Source organism: Esox lucius, chromosome 10 (genome assembly GCF_011004845.1).
Source record: "Esox lucius isolate fEsoLuc1 chromosome 10, fEsoLuc1.pri, whole genome shotgun sequence".
NCBI classification, from domain to species: domain Eukaryota; kingdom Metazoa; phylum Chordata; class Actinopteri; order Esociformes; family Esocidae; genus Esox; species Esox lucius.
Window position 1 is genome coordinate 29683609 of NC_047578.1, and position 19898 is coordinate 29703506.

The window sequence follows — 19898 nt, forward strand, 5'->3', positions numbered from 1 at the left end:
ACATATTTGCACTAGAAAATGTTTTTGTGATATTCAAAAAAACATTGCATTGGATTGTGTGTTGGTACATCATATGTTTATTTACATTCTGTAAAGTTATTTTAAAATACCATATCACCCACTAAATACACAATTTTAATCATGCCACATAGCCCAACCTTCAAATTACATCCTTCAAACCATTTTAAAAGGCTTCACAACCAAAAAACTAATGTTCAAATGGATACTATTTCTATTGCATCTTTCAACCAAGTTAGTAAAACATGCAAGGCCAAAATAGAATATACAATACCAAAATATAATGGTCATTGAAAGAACTGAGAAAAGTATCATTAAGAGGAAATAAAATTAACAATTGTTTTTGTTGAACACAACTAGTTCAGGAGACCACCAGTGTCAAAACTTAAAGATCTTTTCTAAATAAAACACAATTGATAACTTTCATTAAGAATTTCATGCTACCTAAATAACAATATATAATACAGTGTATAATAGCTTGTCAATTTTTATTACATATACATTTTAAAGGTTACAATTATTTTTGTGATTAAGATATTTGCCATGTGATTTCTTGATATTCCACTAAAATAAATACTGTATGAATACTATATGATGCATACATTCTGGCACAAACTCAGGAAATTCCTGAAAATAACAATTTGAGGAATATAATGTATTTTTAATGTTTTGCTTACTTGTGAATCATTAACTTTACAGTACAATAATCATCGCGTATTCTATGCAAACTGTTAGTGCATTGAATATTTAGGCATTTACAAAATATTTTTCATACAGTGATTAATTTAGCAGTGGTTAGGGCTGTTTTTGTTTGAGGACATAAACAGTATCTCACAAAAGTGAGTACACCCCTCACATTTTTGCTACTATTTGATGATATCTTTTCATGTGACAACACTGAAGAAATTACACTTTGCTACAATGGAAAGTAGTGAGAGTACAGCTTGTATAACAGTGCAAATTTGCTGTCCCCTCATAATAACTCAATACACAGCCATTAATGTCTAAACCAATTTGGACATTTTCACTTAGGGATGCACTCACTTTTGTTGCCAGCGGTTTAGACATTAATGGCTGTGTGTTGAGTTATTTTGAGGGGACAACAAATGTACACTGTTATACAAGCTTTACATTGTAGCAAAGTTTCCTCAGTGTTGTCACATGAAAAGATATAATCAAATATTAGCAAAAATGTGAGGGGTGTACTCACTTTTGTGAGATACTGCATATCTGTGACAGGTGTAGGATAAAGTCGAGGTTCAAACAAGCAGCACAGTGATTAATTGTATGTTGCTTTGTAAAAATCAATACCTTTGAGGTGTTAAGGTATTTGTTAATAAAAAAGATTGCTAAAATGAACAATTTGGAAATTCGTATTGATTTTTTTTGTGAACATTGCAGCAAGTCTCCGGTAAATTCTTCATTCTGGCTTGAGGGTTTTAGGAAATATGCAATAGCATCAAGAAAATGAGCGAGAGTGAAGATGTCTAAAGGAGTAAAATACAGACAAAACATAGGTTACAAGGATTAAAAAAATATTCAAACACAGATTACATGATTTCTGCCCAGCTAAACTATCAAATGAAATGTTTACATGGAACATACTTTATAAAACTGCCCAGAGAAGCATTGGCACTCCTGAAGGATGAGAACAGGGGTGTCTATTGTCATTTTAGGGCATATTTTACTTCAGGTGAGTTTGTCCATGTTTGATTTTGTTGGTATTCCATCCTCAGAATGTTGTCTTTATGTGTGTGCTTGACTGTATGAAGACTGCATGGTTTCAAAAGAATAATAGACTGAATATCAGAAGCAGGTGACAGAATCCAGTCAGGCAGGGTATTGGCATCAGCGTAGCTGAGATTAGAAAAGATCTTGAAGCTTGGTATTCTCAAATAATTTCCTCCAGTGCTATAGGGGAATTTGATGACTCCTTATTCTGCTCTGCAGATTGGAAGTGTTACTTTCTTCTCTAAATACTTTGTCTCTCTCCTAACAAATATACAGATGCCAGTTTATCAGCCTTTATATCTAAATTGGCTTGCCATAAAAACAAAAAGCTTTTTAAAACATAGGAAAAGTAATCATAGAAGAAGAATTTCTTTTACAGTAGAAGACAAGAAAAAAATAACTAATCATTAAAAGCTCCATAATAACCACATGCAGAACTGAATAAAGGTAGTCTTCTTTCTACCGGAAATTAGGCAACTGCTGAGCGACTAAGTTGTATTGTTGTGAAAATTCCATCATCCAAGCTGCAGTTCCTGGTCACTGCTAATGATACAAGGGCCAGTGCTAGCTCCTTAATGTGAAGTCCACTGTGTGATCCTGCATCATATCTACGGCCATAGCTTGTGGAACTAAAGGATGAGGAGGAGAAGCTAGGGGAGAAACTGGAGCCTGTGGCATCAAAGCTCCCTCGTCTGGAGCCTGACCGGGACCCAGTTCTTGAATCGGGCCGAGAGCCAGATGCTGACCCAGAACCACTAACACTGTAGGGACTGTAAAGGCCTTTTGTTGATTGAGAAGAGGCTTCCAATAAACGCAGACCAGATCCCTCCTCAATCATGCTCCTCTCCAAGGCATCCTTGTATGAGATCTTAAGCTTTGTTTTGGGGCATGTGAGGTATTTGGAGTATCCACTGACATCTCTTAACTTTTGTGCAGTACGTGCATCTAGGGTGCCCTTGTTGACTGCAACATCCAGTGGGACTCTGCCAGTTACGTCTGGTTCAATTAACCCACCCGTTAGATACTGTACTTCCAAGAATCTTTGACCAGCCTCATAGTACAACCAACCCTTCTTTAATGCTTGTGCAGCAGACATTTTTGTTTTGGTTCTGGGATCCTCAAATCCATTAAAGGCTTTCTGTGCCAGGTTGATTCGGTCAACCATGATCTTATCCACAAGTCCCTTGTTCATTGCTTCCGCAACTGAGAACTTCTCTCCAGTATTTGGATCAATGATGCCACCAGTACAAGCCTGAGCCTCCAGCAGTCTTTGACCAGTGATATTGTCCACAAGATTTCTGTGCATGGCTTCTGTGACAGACACCTTCTCCAATGTATCAGTATCCAGTATTCCAGCCACAGGGCCGGTTTCTTCTGTTGGGTCATTCCATACAACTGCTGGAGGTTTGATAGCAGGTGCTGGGCTACTGGAGTAAGATGAAGTGGACCCAAAAGATGAAGACCGGGATCGTGTTCCACTCATGTTTCCAGACAGCATATCGGCAAACTCTGTGATGGATAGAGTGCCAGCACGATACTGATCAAGAGCTGACTGGTCAATCAGACCCTTTGTGATAGCATCGTCAATGTCATACTGTCGTCCAGACCTTCTATCTATGATCATGGACTTCACAACACCATCAGATGAGGAAATTGTAATTTCTTCCCACTCACACTCCTGCTCTGCAAGCTCCATGTAGGTCTGTTGATCAATAAGTCCTTTCCGATATGCCTCGTACACAGACATTTCTTTGCCTGTCTCTGGGTCAACAATGACTACTCTGCGTTTACGCACAGAAGACTTGGAGGATGTCTTTCTCTCACGTTTCTTTTCTTTTAACAGCAAAAGTGCTAATCCAGTTTCTGGATCAATCATGCATCGCTCCATCAACTGCAGGTAAGTGAGGTTCTCCTCAGTGTTAGGGTCAAAGAAGCCTTTGGTGTCATCAGCTGGGTCTGTAAGAATGCAATTCATTTCCTCATCAAATAAGCCACGTGTGTAGGCCATCTCTACTGGCAGACGATGACTCTCTTCTGGATCAATAATCCCACCAGTGGCAATTTGGGCTTCCAACAGACGAATGCCGTGCTCTTTCAGAATGAGACCCTTTTTCATGGCCTGGAATAGAGACATGGTCATGCCAGAGTATGGATCCCTGTAGCCTGTTACAGCACGCTCAGCAGAGATGAGTTTGTCTTTGAACTCTGGACCAACAACTCCCATTTTGACAGCTTCACTGACATTCAGCTTTAGGTTCTTTATTGGGTCAATGACATATCCTGTTGCTGCTTGAGCCTCAAGAAGTTCAAAGGCAGTCCCAGGTCTTATCATGTTCTTTTTCATTGCTTGATAGATGGACAGACGTTCTTTGCTGGATTCAACATATACTCCGGCAATACAGCTTGCGCCCTCAAGGTACTTCTTTACCTCTCTGCTGACCTCTTCAACTGAGATAAGGCCGTCAATGAGATCATTGTATGTCTTTTGGTTAATTATCTGTGAACGGAGCAACTCATCCAAAGTAATTTGCTTTCTGAGACCCTTAAAAAGCAGTCTTCTGTCTGCAAGTGAAAGTAATCGCAAACCACTCTCTTTATCAACTTTGCATCTTTTTAGCAGCTGTGCATAGGTCTGTTTCTCGTCTGAAGTTGGATCGACATATCCTTGTACATCACTGTTTGAATTAGTGATCCGGTCATGTGTTTCTTTGTTGATGTATCCACGTTGCATAGCAACATCTATGGGAAGATGGAAGTAGTATTCTGGATCTATAATGCCTCCAGTGGAAACCTGGGCTTCAAGGAGCCTCAAGGCATAGTCCTCAGGAATAAGGTCTTTTTTCATTGCTTGGAAGAGAGAGATACTTTTTCCACTATAAGGATCCTTGTAGCCAGTAACTGCCCTCTCGGCTGAGAGAAGTTTATCATGGATTTCAGGACCAACAAGTCCTTTGCGCACAGCCTCATCAACTGTGAGCAGTTCCTCTTTTACTGGGTCAATAATGAATCCTGTTGCTGCTTGGGCCTCCAGGAGGCTGATCCCAAAATCAGGCTTAATGAGACCTCTCTTCAGGGCCTGGTAAATGCTGACCTTAGAAAGGGCGTCTGAGAGAATTCCTGCAATACTGCCGGTGCCAAACAGATACTGCTTTACAGAGGGCATTTCCATTACCTCACGAATAGTTTTCTTCTCTTGCTTTAACATATTGTATGTTTCAAGGTCTAAAATGCGAGAACTATAGAGCTCCTCAATATTGACCCTACGTCTGATCATATCACAAGACATGCTCTGCTCTGCTTTCAGTATCTCTCTTTGTTCAATTATTTCAATGACAATGATGATCATTCTCTCCTTTGTGATTTGTCCACGGCGATACTGTTCCAATAGCCTTAGCTTTTCCTCTTCAGGTAGCATATTTGACCTCATGACATCCCATAAGTTCATTATCTTTCCAGAATAGTTTGGATGAGGAATATCCACTTGAGTGTTAGCCAAGTCTGTCTGTGCCTGTTGTTCGTTGTATACATAGGACTGTTCCACTGGACTTTGAGCTTCAGCCGTTGATAGTGTGAGGAAGCAGAAACCTGTATCTGGATCTTTTATGCATTTATCTTGTAGTTGTTTGTAGGTGGAACTTTCATTAGTGTTTGGGTCAACAAAAGCTTTGACATCCCCTGAGGGGTCAGCAAAGGACTTTGCCATCTGTTTACTGAAATAGCCACGTTGGAAAGCCACATCATTGGGAACACGGTGGCTGTTGATTGGGTCAATAATCCCTCCTGTGGCCACCTGAGCTTCCAACAGAGGAATAGCATGTTCACGTAACACAAGCTCCTTCTTCATAGCTTGAAAAAGGGAAATCTTGTTGCCTGTGTAGGGGTCTCTGTAACCAATCACTGCTTTCTCAGCAGAAAGAAGTTTCTCATGAACCTCAGGACCAACAACTCCTGCTTTTACAGCATCATCCACAGTGTACCTCTGGTTTTTGATGGGATCAATAATAAAACCAGTTGCTGCTTGTGCTTCAAGCAAAGTAAGACCTGTCTTTTGCCTCAAAATTTTCTTCTTCATTGCTTGATAAATGCTTACCTTTTCCTTGGAGTCACCCATAAAAATACCTGCAATCTGTCCACCGGCTCCTTGCAAGTATGTTCTGACTGGGTCAATGTCACTGATCTCTTTGGGTTTCTTTTTGCCCTGTTGAAGTTGGTCATATGTATCTTTATCAATGATTTTGGATTCAAACAATGAGCTAGAAGTGACAGCTGCTCTAAGTCCTTCAAAGCTGGGCTGTTCCTTTTCCAGTTTCTTTGTCTCCTTTTCGTTAATCATTGTTACCATAATTGTGATCATTCTTTCAATAGTCACTGTTCCAGTTCTGTACTGACGAATCAACTCGATTCTTTGTGTCTCTGTAATATATTCAGAGTTTATGATCTCCCAAATGGTGACTTTCCTTCCTTTGAAAGGTCCAAACTGCAGCTCCATAGTTGTCTGGTTCAGGGCATCTTTAGACTGGTCCTCAGTATATTGCTGCTCATCTTTTGACTTCTGCATCTCTTTTGAATTTTGAATTGCTTTCTCTGAGAGCTGAAGTAATGGAAACCCAGTCTCCTGGTCAGTGACACATTTTTTCATGAGTTGATTATAAGATGCATTCTCCCACATGTTAGGATCAAAAAATACCTTTGTTACATCAGTGTTGTCACACAAGATCTTGTTCATTTCATCATCAAAATATCCACGTTTGCATGCAAGTTCATGTGGGATATGATAACTTCTGACTGGATCAATTATACCTCCAGTTGCAAGCTGAGCCTCTAGCAAACGGATACCCTGGTCATTCTTAATGAGGTCTTTCTTCATTGCCTCAAACAGGGATACAGTCTTTCCAGTGTAGGGATCTTTGTATCCATTAACAGCTCTTTCAGCAGACAGAAGTTTTTCATGCAATTCTGGACCAACTAGACATGATTTAACAGCCTCATCTACAGTGAGCTTTTGATTGTTCACAGGGTCAATTACAAATCCGGTCCCAGCTTGAGCCTCAAGAAGACTCAATCCAGTCTCAGGAGTGAGCATCTTGTTCTTTACAGCTTGATAGAATGTTATTTTCTCATTTGTTGACTCAATAATTACTCCAGCAATGCTATATGTTCCTCCTAAGGCTTTCTTAACAGGCTCCATCTCAGAGATTTCTTTGACAGTTGTTTTGCCATTATGCAATATATTAAATAGGTCTTTATTTATGATTTTAGATTCTAGAAGTTCACCTGCAGTGACTGGATTCCTCAGACCGTCAAACACAATTTCATGACTCTTTTCTTTGTCTTCCACAACACTTATTACAATTCGGATAATTTTTTCGACAGTTATTTTTCCGGTCTTGTACTGACGAATCAGATCCTTTCTTTGGGTCCCTGTGAAGTACTCTGAGTTTATGATTTCCCAAATGGTCACAGCCTTTCCTTGGAATCTTCCAAATGGTACAGAAATAGTTGCTTTAGTTAGTACATCTTTTGTCTCATCAGATGTATAGGTCTTCTCACTTCGGGAAGCATTTTCTGTTATTGGTAACAAAAGTATGCCTGTCTCAGCATCAGGGATACACCTATCCAATAGGTGCTGATATGTCAGCATCTCCTGAGTGCTTGGGTCAATGAATAGCTTTGAGTCATCGGTAGGTTTCAGAAGGGTTTTGTTCATTTCAGCATCCAATTGGCCCTGCTTATAGGCTGTTTGGAGAGGTACTCGGTGACTATTGACAGGGTCAATTATTCCACCAGTTGCAATCTGAGCATCCAGAAGTCTAATGGCACGGTCTTGTTCAATAAGACTCTTTCTCATGGCCTCAAAGAGTGAGATTTTGTCTCCAGTATATGGATCTTTGTAGCCAGTTACTGCTTTTTCTGCAGAAAGCATTTTGTTGTGGAGTTCTGGGCCTATTAATTCCTCCTTTACAGCTTCATCCACAGAGAGCATTCTGTTTTTCACTGGATCAATGATGTACCCACATGCTGCCTGAGCTTCAAGAATCATTGTACCAGCAGCAGAAGAAATTTTTTTCTCTTTCATGGCCTGATACACACTCATTGTTTCCTGAGTTGGTGTCAAGACTCCACCAACACAATTGTTGCCTTTGAGACATGTTTTCATTTTCTCAGTCTTGCTCATGTCTTGAACTGTAGTTTTGCCTTTTTTCAACCTGTCAAAATCTTTCTTGTTCAGTATACCAATATCATGTAGCCTGTTGGCAGTAACCTTCTCCCGAATCCCATCAAAAGTAAATGGTGATTCTTCTTTCTTTGCACTGTCTTGTTCTGCAGACCCGTTAAATGCTTTCTTTGTGGTTCCCACCATTGTCATTGCAATAAGCTGATCTTCAGGAACATCATCAGTTTGTATCTCCATTTCTTTAGTGAGGGATGTAGTAGATTTTCTCGGTGTGGATAAGTGCTCCAGCTTCTCTCTAAGCTTTTTATTTTCCTCATTTAACAATTTCTCTTGTTCAAGTCTTTTCTTTTCAAGATCCTTTATCTCATTCAGCTTGTTCCGCATTTCTTCCTCAGCATCTTTCTGCTTTTTTACAGCAGCATCCATAGCAGCCTGAAGTAACTTTTTCTCCTGTTCCATCAGCTTCTTCTGATAATCTTGCTCATCTTTGAGGGCCTTGGCCTTCATAATCTCATCCTCAAACTGTTTCTCAAGCTTCTTTTTCTCTTCTTCGATGAGCCTTTCCTTTTCCAGCAACATTTTCTTTTCTGTCAAGAAAGTCTGCTCAATAATGTTTTTCTCCTGTTTCATCTGTTCCTGCTGTGCAGTAGCCATCTAATTTAGGATAAAAGAAAGTGAAAATGAATACAACTAGAAGCAAACTTTTTTCACTTGAGATTAACTTTCAATTAAATTGATAATACTTAAGTGCTAAATAATATAATCATATTCATAAACAAAAGTTATCTTACATACCACAAATTATTCAGTGTTTTTATTGAAAATGTATTGGAAAATTATTTGATTTTGAAAAGAAACTTCAAGCATGTACCAGAAAACATGAAATTTGGATATTCATGAGACATTTCTACACACAGTATTGTTGTCATTTGCCTCAATTCAAATGAAAATGTATTTAAATTTGGACCTTGAAGTGTTTTTAATTACACATTGCACAATACCTCTTTAGACTTATTCTGTAGATCTGCAGCCTCTTTTTGTAATTTCTCCTTTTCTTTCTCAAGGTTCACTATGGCTTTGCGTAGGTCATCAGATTCTTTACTACTCTGTAATCTTTGAACCTCCAGTTTTTCTACAATTACTTTTTCTGCAGCTTGTTGCTCTTTCTGTTGGAGACAAATTTTTATCTCTTCTGCTTGTTTCTTGAATTTCTTTGCCTCCTCTTCTGATTTAGAATGAGCCTCACTTAGCTGTGTCACCCTAAGCTTCAATTTCTCTGCCTCTGCAGTTGCTTCACGCTGCCTCTTGCGCTCAGCCTCCAAGGATTTTTGGAAGCACTCAATCTCTTCCTCCAGACGTTGCTGCATCTGCTGCTTGTCCTCCAGCAGTTGTTGGGCCTGTTCTTGAGCTTTTTCTTTTTGTTTCTGGAGCTTCTCTGCCTCAGCTTTGAGTTTAGTTGCTTCTTGGATAGCTTGCATTTTCTCCTTCAGCATTTTTTCAGCAAGAGCCCTCTGTTCAGCCAGCTCTGATTCTGCAATCATTCTCTCTCTGGCCGCCTCCTGAGCTTCTACACTTAGCCTCGCAGCATCCTCTGCCAGCTTCTTCATGTTTTCAGCTTCCTCTTCAAGTAATTTCTTTGTATTATCTTTGTCTTTACTCATAAGATACTGGTTCTCTTGCTCAATTTTAAGCTTAAGTTTGATGAGCTCCTCCATCTGGACCTTGACCTTAAATAGCTCTTCCTCCACTTGAGCTTTCTGCTTGAGAGCATTGCTAACTTCATCCTTATGGCGCTGAAGCTCCTCATCTAAAACAGATTTCTGTCTATCTGTCTCATCCAGTTGCAGTTTCACCTTCGTCAGTTCCTGCTCAACTTGTGTCTTCTGCTTTACAGTTTTTTCTGCTAACTTTTTCTGCTTGGCCATCTCTGCATCTGCCTGTTGTTTTTGTTTCAGAGCAGCAGATTCTGCTTCTGCTCGCTTTGCAGCCTCTTGCTCTGCTTCCTTCCTCAGTCTCTCAGCATCCTCCTGAGCCTTTGCCTGTTTCGCAGACTCTGCTTCAGCCGCTTTTTTCAGTTTTTCAGCATCTTCTGCTTTTTGACGAAGTAAAGCAGCTTCCTTCTCAGCTTTCACAATGGCCTTTTCAGCTTCGTTTGCAAGCTTCTTAGCCTTGTCAAACTCCTCTTTAAACTTGCCCTGGGAAAGACTGTCCTCTTTTTGCTTGGTGAGAACATCATGTGCTTTCTTTTCAGCAGCACTACATTTCTCTGCAGCCTCTTTGGCAAGACAAATCTGTTTCTCTGTTTCTTTGTCAGCATCCTCCTTTTGCTTTTTAGCATCGGCAGCAATCTTTTTGAGGCGCTCAACGTCTTTCTGAGCTGCTTGTCGTTGTTGTCTAGCCTCTTCCTCTGCAGCAGTGATCTTTTTAACTTTCTCTTCAGCTTGCTTTCTTTTGTTCTCCTCTTCTAAAGCTAGCTTTCTGAGTTTCTCAGCTTCTTCCTCAGCTTTGACTTTGTTCTTCTCAGCCTCATCTGCAATGCCTTTTAGTTTGTTCAACTCCAACTCAAGATCCAGCTTGTCTGTGGTTGCCTTCTCAAAGTTAAGTTTTAGTATGCTAATCTCTTCCTCAACCACCCTCCTCTGTTTAAGAGTTTCTTCTACAATCTTCTTCTGCCTCTCCATTTCAGACTCAGAAGTCTTCTTGAGCTGGGTGATCTTTTCATCAATATCTTGCTTATGCTGTTTTGCTTGGTCTTCCAGGACCTTTCTCTGGTATGCCTCATCTTCAGCTTTTCTCCGAAGCCGCTCATTTTCTGCCTCTTTATCTTTCAGGGCAATTTCAGCTTCAGTTTTTAAGCAAGTTGCTTCATTAATGGCTGACAGTTTTTCCTTGAGTATCTTTTCAGCTTCACCTCTTTGCCGAGCTGCCTCATCCTCTGCTACCTGCCTCTGCTTCTTTGCTTCTTCAGCAATTATTCTAAGCTTAGTTGCCTCTTCAGCTAGTTGCCTCATTTTCAATGCCTCAGACTCAAGAAGATGTTTGCTTTTCTCTGTTGTTGACATGGCCTCCTTTTCTGCTTTAGACTTCATTTGAAGAAGAACTTCCATTTCACTTTTCACTCTGGCCAATTCATCTTCCAGCTGTTTCCTTTGTGTTAGAGCAGCATTTGCCTCATTTTTCAGACGCTGGAGCTCTTCATCCAACAGTGACCTTTGTTGCTTACCATGGTCAAAATCAGCTTTTAGGCGAATTAGCTCTTGTTCTGCAGAGAGTTTCTGTTGGGCTGTTACTTCTGCCAATTTCCTTTGCTTCTCCAGCTCCTTTTCTGCCATATCTCTTTGTTTAAGCGCAGCCTCTTCAGCTTTAGCCCTTTTCTTTGCATCTCGTTCAGCTTCCTCTTTCTGTTTCTCTGCTTCCTCCTGAGCCTGGCTCTTCTTGAGGGCTTCTTCCTCAGCCTGAAGCCTCAAGCGGAGTGCCTCGTTGGCTTTCTGCCTCCACTTCTCAAGCTCTTTCTCTGCTTCTTCCCTGGCTTTACTGGCTTCCTCCTGTTGCTTTTTGAGATGCTCTGCCTCTTCCTGCAAATGAATAACAGTGCCCTGTTCTTGTTTCAGTGAGGCTTCAAGCTTCACAGCCTTCTCGTTCAAGGATATGCGTTTGGTTTGTAGCTCAGCAGTAGCACTCTTCTGTGCCACCTCCTCTGCCACCATGACCTGCCTCTGCTTCTCCTCCTCTGCCTGTTTCATGCGCCTTTCTGCCTCTTCAACTTGCGTCTTGAATTTCTGCAACTCATCAAGAGCCTTCTGCTTTTGCCTGGCAGCCTCTTGTTCTGCCTCTGCTTTGCGTTTCAACTCCTCCTCTGCATTGCGCTTTTTCTGAGATTCTTTATTCACTTGCTTGCGAAGCTTCTCTGCCTCCTCCTGAGCAACTTTCCTTAGCCGCTCAGCTTCTGCAGCCATGTCCCTGAGCTGCTGAAGTTCAGCCTCAGCTGCGGCCTTCTGCTTCATTGTTGTTTCTAATTGAATTCTGATTATGTGGATCTCTTCCTCTATCTTAGTGCGACTATAGAGTGCCTCCTCAACCTGCTTGCTCTTTGTTTGGATCTCCTGCTCTGATAGGCTCTTGAGTTCTTGCAGTTCCTGCTGTATGTTGTACTTCTGTTTTTCAGAATCCACTTTTACAACCTCCCTCCTGCTAACCTCTTCTTGCATTTTTAACTTCAGTTCTTGGGCTTCTTGTTCGGCTTTAGCAATAGCTTTTGCATGTGCCTCAGCTAACTGCCTTTGTTTGTCTAATTCAGCCTGCATCTCAGCCAACTTTTTTCTCTCCTCTTCTTTGAGTATTTCAGTAGCTTTCTGTATTAAAAGCAAACAGTAAAGGGAAAAATACAGTTAGATAATCAATATTAAGTATAACAGTTTTAAATAGACAGATATAGTGTGTAGATACATATAGATGTAAATACATGACAAGTATTTTAAAGAAATACATATTGTTAACTATGGAAATAATTACTTGTTATTTGGTGAAAATAAACAATAATGTCTTGTCATGTTTATTTCATGTTTGCCACACAGAATAAAACTTCACAACACAACAACACCATTGGCATATTGAATGGCATCATGCACTTGAGGTACTGTATGTACAGACTTTTTTCATAAGAGGGCATCTTTCATTACAATAATTGAATAAGAATCACTGTACAGTAACTTGGCTACTACTCTAGAGCTTTATCTTTGAGTGAGATGGCTTTAACCGCAAAATCAATATATCAAATATTAAAACAGAACCAGAAAAATGATTATGTGCAAAGATATGCAATGTGCACCTATTAGAAGCTTAGATTGAGTTGATCAGTACAATCATATGTTTATTTTTATGCACTTACATGGCCAGGTTTGTGTACAAAATGTCAAAACTCTAATAGTAAACAAATTAATTTGAATTACATTTCTTTTGAGGCTGTGGCTTCAGTGAAGTAGCAAATAAAGACTGAACTACTTTTTTATTTGGATACCCTTTAGCACTGTCAATAATAGCAGTTTCTCTTCCTTGGGCCTAACATAAATATTCCACTACAAAATGAATATGTATTTCTATGGATTTACGATACAGAAGACAAGAAAAAATATAGTTCTACATTTATTTAAATTATTGGGGAACCTGGACTTTCTGCATGTGAGAGTAAACAAGACCCAAAAATAGAAATTCATATTTGAGAAGATGTTCATGTCAATTGATTTTACTGGTGTGAATGAAACACAGATGTCTAATGATAACAGAGAATGAAGACTAACAATGCAGAAGAGTGATATGCGGAGAGGGGATCAATTCAAATACCTGGTGCTTTGTGGATTATTCACCTCTTAAGCGCCCAAACATGGGATTAATATTCATCATGACAAAGCACTGGCAAGCAGTTTAAAGAAGCAAAAAAACAAAACAAAAAAACAAAAAAAACAAAGTTAGGAAAAAAGGGAGAAACAAAACTAGTCATTTGGAAGAATAACTTCTGAATGGCTAGTTATATTGCAGAGTGCTAATAACCAAATATGTGTGCATAACTTTTTGGTTTCAAGGCTGAAATAACAAATACAATTGCAGAAGAGAAGTCGATTAGTAAAAATAAAAGACAGGGTTGAATGGGGGACATGTGTTAGCTTCTGTTAAAATATAGGCGCAAGTGTAATTTAAACATTGCACATCCATGCACCACACTGTATTGGAAATGAGAGACTTACTTTTGGGAAATGGGGTGTACTGCAGCACTAGCATTTTCATTTACTTATCGTGACCTATGCTAAATCTAATTAGGTTTTTATTAAAGCAAATCAAATGTTGCTTGTCTTGTTGTACATGTTTGTTTGCCTGCTATGGAAATGTTTTTTATTTTATTTTCTTGCATATCCTAAGTTCCCTTGAGAAAAAGATCAGTCATGGTTAACAATGTTACCATCCTGCCAGACCATGACAAAAAAAAGTTCCTGACATGCCACATACCACTGCTTTTCAACATTCTTGTGCCTTGAAGAACCGTCAACTGAGACGCAGAAATGTCCCTAACCTTAATACATTATTTGGAACAGTCACATAAATGTGACCTGTTGAATGCACATGGTATTTAGACTTTACAGCCCCAGTGCCACTCAGATAATACATTTGAATGACACCGTGACCTTCATCAGTTTCTCTAACCATACATCCAAAATGTTTTTGTCATGCCTCATTTCCCGTTTGAAGGAAGTATGATATTTCTGTTTCAAGTCTGGTGTGCTTTGCTGTGGGTGTAATCATTTTACCTGTGAGAAGAGGCAAATATGAATAGGCTGTGTACAACAGTCTCTGCCCTTGAAACAGAGTACAGCATTGTGTTTGTGCCTTATTCGAAAAATGCACATATCTACTTCAAACCGTTCACAACTAAGGCCTATTTATCAAAGCTAAAATGTCTGGAGCAGACTTGCCAGAGTAATGTGCTATATTTCCACTGTGAAATTACAGTCCCATGATATCAGAGATCAGTAGTCATTTTGGTGTTAAAATGAGAATACATGAGAAGAAAAAAGACAAATAACTACTGTAAAATATACAGGTGGATATTTGATGTCATGGTTCGTCTTAACATACCCAAGTAACAGGATATATTTTCTCACCTTTATTAAGGGTGTCAACAATTTCAGGCGACTGAAAGTTGTACCACAGTTAAAAAAAAGTTTGATTACATGCCATACTTAACATATTGGTGTCAACATATGGTATATTGTAGTCTAGGTCTACAAATAGGTTTGTGCCATCATGCCAGTACTTCACATCAAAGAGTTGACATGATAAATAAGCACAAACAGATCTTGTACCAGGCTATTGTTCTAGTTAGGAAAGTTTTTGGGGTGCAAGGATCTGTTCCCATCTTCAATGGGTGTCCCATAATTACCTCCTCGTCCTCAAGGCGGCGCTGTGTCTCTGTGATAAACTTGATATACTGGCTGGTCAGAGTCATCAGCTCACTGTAGCAGGTTCTTAAAGTCACATACTGAAAGACATTTCCAAACTATTATTAGAAAAGGTACATTGTATTATTTTAGAATCACTGATGTTGTACTTTAGTACACTATATAGTATTTAAAAAACATATTCCATACTTTAGTTTACTTTTCATAAATGATTGCAAATAGCATGTTAGTAAAAATAAAAAAATATTATATTTGAAATACATTTGGAGTATATGTTACGTGTACTAAAATGGTATCTCAACACATTAAACACAGTTATTACTATTTAAATAGTTCTTAAATACTGTTTTAATATTACTTAGCGTACTACATACTACTTTAGTATGATGCTTCTTTGGCTTGAGTCTTCATCTTTAATAGAAAGTTAAATAAATATACTATCATGCCTGTATGACCTACCTCTTGGATGATATCATCAGATGCACACTCCATTTTGGTTTTCTTAAGGGGCGAAGCCATGGGCTCCACCAGAGCTTTGTATGTCACCACTTGAAGCTCATAATCCTGTGGAAAACGCATGGATAACATGTCATGGACATAATATAATGAATGCAACAGATCTCTATATGAATCCTCTAATTTTAAGTGATCTGTAAACTCACCTTTACTGCATCAATGTATGCTCTTGCATGTTTTTGACACTCCTCTACCATATCTTTGTTCTTCTCGATCTCTTCTAAGAGTTTCTGCAGTGATAAATGATTACAATATAATTGAGATCTTCTTGGGTCTGAAGAGCCTGGATTTTCAAACCCTTTTAAACATTGTGTGACCTATGGGTTATACCACTGGATTTGTCTCAGTCTTCCAAATTTCTAAATACCAATACCATTTGTAAATAGGCAGGGTGGGAATGCTTTTTTTGTGAGACAAGGGTGGATCCCAAAGGATTATGGGGAAAGTCTGAATGGTTTCAACTAAACATATTAAAAGCTTAAACTCTCAAAGCACAGATGCTTAGAACCCACAAAGGAGTAACTAGAAGATGAAAAGTTAATTAATAAAAGATACAATTTCCCAGGACATAGTGTGTTCAATGTTGTATCAATCTCATAGTTCTCAAACAACAACCTCCACACAGTTCTCACGGAGCATTTGAATTTCAGAGACAGCAATCAATTTCTTCACTGAAAACAAAAAAAAGAATTTAGTCATTTGTTTTTTAATCAGATTATTGTTCAGCAGACTGAATTATTTACAAACATCTGTAAATGAAACCCAGGAATGTGACTATTAATGCCTAATTGTTTGTGTTTAACTTGTAGCTGAAGTTTTCCGAAAAGGATCATGGAATAATACTTAATGTGAGGATAAATATTAGGGCAGAGCAAACACAAATTAAATTATTGACAAAAGGACTATTTTGGTGGGGCCCCACGACTGCAGGAATTATCACTAGACAAACTGCACCTTGATATTGTAACACCATTACAGTCCACCATGGAGCACCATTAATATGATGCATTATCTCAGGTATTATCATTATTAGTCATACCTTCTCCTGTGCCAACTGCTGTTTGAGCGCCTTGCTGTTACCGATGGGCACGGCCTGGATTTTCTCCTGTCTCTGCTTGGCATCACCAAGCCATCTGATGAGCCAGTTATAGCTTTCACGGTATGAGTGCATCTGCCTCCCCACAAAGTCAAGCTCACGTTCACGCAGGTCTATCTGGATGAACACAGCCTGCCAGCGCTCTTCCAGCCTGGCTACTATTTCACGGTAGTGTTCTAGCTCATTGTCTCGTTCACTGTGGACCCGCGTCATCTGCTCGTTCACGGCAGTCGCCTGTCTCAGTTCCTCCTGGAGAGTGTCAAACATTTTCTGTTCACCCTCCACCTCACCACACATTGTCTGTCAGAGATAGAGAGATACAGGGACAAGATAAAATGAAGAAGTGTTGTAACTTAGGGGGGTCCATTGGTCTAACCCAGTGCACTTAATCGCAAACAACACACCCTATTCTGAGAAATTATGCAAAAAATGGCTGAATATACAGTTGTGCTCATAAGTTTGCATACCCTGGCAGCAACTGTGACATTTTTGTATTGATTTAGAAAATTACTGATATGTACCATTTGTAAAGAAAACATGAGTGAGCAAGCAAAACATGTCTTTAATTTCTTATGGGATTCACAAATGGTAGGTCATAACAGAATGACACAATAATAAAACAAAACAGGGCAACAAAGAGAAATTTACTGACCCTTGTTCAAAAGTCTGCATACCCTTAGTTCTTAAAACTGTGTATTGCCCCCTTTAGCATCAATGACTGCGTGCAGTCTTTTGTATTAGTTGTCTATGAGGCCCCGAATTATTGTAGGTGGTATAGCTGCCAATTTGTCTTGGCAAAATGCCTACAGGTCATGCAAAGTCTTTGATCGTCTTGCATGAACCACACGTTTGAGATCTCCCCAGAGTGGCTTGATGATATTAAGGTCAGGACACTGTGAGGGCCACTCCAGAATCTTCACCTTTTTCTGTTGTAACCACTGGAGGGTCAACTTGGCCTTGTGCTTAGGGTCACTGTTGTGCTGGAAAGTCCAAGAGCGTCCCATGCGCAGCTTTCATGCAGAACAATGCATTGTCTGCCAGTATTTTCTGATAACATGCTGCATTCATCTTGCCATCAATTTCAAAGGCATGGGAAAAGATTCCCTGTGCCTTTAGAGCCCCCCCCTCCCAAAACATCAGTGAGCCACCACCATGCTTCACAGTGGGGATGGTATTCTGTTCACTATAGGCCTTGTTGACCCTTCTCCAAACCTAGCACTTATGGTTGTGACCATAAAGCTCTATTTTGGTCTCATCACTCCAAATTTCTGTGTGCCAGAAGGTGTGAGGCGTGTCAAGGTATTGTCGGGCATATTGTTACCGGGGTTTTTGTGGCATTGGCGCAGTAAAGTCGTCTTTCTGGCAACTCGACCATGCAGCTCATTTTTGGTTAAATTATCATCATATTGTGCTCCTTGAAATAACCACACCATCTTTTTCCAGAGCAGCCTGTATTTCTCCTGAGGTTACCTGTGTGTTATTCTTTGTATCCCAAACAATTCTTCTGGCAGTTTTGGCTGAAATCTTTCTTGGTCTAACTAACCTTGCTTTGGTATCAAGAGATGCTCAAATTTTCCACTTCTTAATAAGCGACTGAACAGTACTGACTGGCATTTGCAAGGCTTTGGATATCTTTTGATTTCCTTTTTCATCTTTATAAAGTTCCATTACCTTGTTACACAGGTCTTTTGACAGTTCTTTTCTGCTCCCCATGGCTCAGTATCTAGCCTGTTCAGTGCATCCACGTGAGAGCTAACAAACTCATTGACTATTTATACACAGACATTTTTTGCAATTTCAAAAGCCACAGGTGTGGGCAATTCACCTTTAATTGCCATTTTCACCTGTGTGTGTCACCTTGTGTGTCTGTAACAAGGCCAAACGTTCAAGGGTATGTAAACTTGATCAGAGCCATTTGGGTGATTTCTGTTATCATTACGATTTAAAAAGGAGCCAAACTATGTGATGATAAATGGCTTCTTATGATCACTATCCTTCAATAAAATACATTTGTTTTGCATATTTTCAAAATCAATGCCATAATGTCACTATTTCTGACAGGGAATGCAAACTTATGGCACCGCTGAATATACATACTGTGGGGAGAACAAGTATTTGATACACTGCCGATTTTGCAGGTTTTCCTACTTACAAGCATGTAGAGGTCTATAATTTCTATCATAGGTACACTTCAACTGTGAAATCCGGAATCTAAAGCAAAAATCCTGAAAATCAAATTGTATGAATTTTAAATAATTAATTAGCATTTTATTGCATGACATAAGTATTTGATCACCTACCAACCAGTAAGAATTCCGGCTCTCACAGACCTGTTAGTTTTTCTTTAAGAAGCCCTCCTGTTCTGCACTTATTACCTTTATTAACTGTACCTGTTTGAACTTGTTACCTGCATAAAAGACACCTGTCCACACACTCAATCACACAGACTCCAACCTTTCTACAATGGCCAAGTCCAGAGAGCTGTGTAAGGACATCAGGGATAAAATTGTAGACCTACACAAGGCTGGGATGGGCTACAGGACAATAGGCAAGCAGCTTGGTGAGAAGGCCACAACTGTTGGCGCACTTATTAGAAAATGGAAGAAGTTCAAGATGACGGTCAAGCTCCCTCGGGCTGGGGCTCCATGCAAGATCTCACCTCGTGGGGCATCAATGATCATGAGGAAGGTGAGGGATCAGCCCAGAACTACACGGCAGGACCTGGTCAATGACCTGAAGAGAGCTGTGACTACAGTCTCAAAGAAAACCATTACACCGTCATGGATTAAAATCCTGCAGCGCACGCAAGGTCCCCCTGCTCAAGCCAGGCCCGTCTGAAGTTTGCCAATGACCATCTGGATGATCCAGAGGAGGAATGGGAGAATGTCATGTGGTCTGATGAGACAAAAATAGAGCTTTTTGGTCTAAACTCCACTCGCCGTGTTTGGAGGAAGAAGAAGGATGGGTACAACCAAGAACACCATCCCAACCGTGAAGCATGGAGGTGGAAAAATCATTCTTTGGGGATGCTTTTCTGTAACTTAGGGGGGTCCATTGGGGACAGGACGACTGCACCGTATTGAGGGGAGGATGGATGGGGCCATGTATCGCGGCATCTTGGCCAACAACCTCTTTCCCTCAGTAAGAGCATTGAAGATGGGTTGTAGCTGAGTATTCCAGCATGACAACGACCCGAAACACAACCAAGGCAACTAAGGAGTGGCTCCGTAAGAAGCATCTCAAGGTCCTGGAGTGGCCTAGCCAGTCTCCAGACCTGAACCCAATAGAAAATCTGAAAGTCCGTATTGCCCAGCGACAGCCCCGAAACCTGAAGGATCTGGAGAAGGTCTGTATGGAGGAGTGGGCCAAAATCACTGCTGCAGTGTGTGCAAACCTGGTCAAGAACTACAGG

General features: G+C 40.0%; 1 protein-coding gene across 5 annotated transcripts in view; it reads right to left on the reverse strand.

Annotated features, from left to right (window-relative positions):
• Positions 1-1171: 1171 nt before the first annotated feature.
• pleca (plectin a) overlaps positions 1172-19898 on the reverse strand; it is a 191495-nt gene continuing 172768 nt past the window's right edge. For all 5 annotated transcript variants that reach the window (XM_010905052.5, XM_010905048.5, XM_010905050.5 and 2 more), the window contains 6 exons: positions 16430-16786; positions 15537-15620; positions 15334-15438; positions 14856-14954; positions 8926-12276; positions 1172-8578 (listed from right to left, as the gene is read on the reverse strand). In XM_010905052.5, the coding sequence (XP_010903354.4) occupies positions 2219-8578; positions 8926-12276; positions 14856-14954; positions 15334-15438; positions 15537-15620; positions 16430-16786 (10356 nt within the window). In that variant the 3' untranslated portion in view covers positions 1172-2218. The remainder of the gene's footprint in view (positions 8579-8925; positions 12277-14855; positions 14955-15333; positions 15439-15536; positions 15621-16429; positions 16787-19898) is intronic.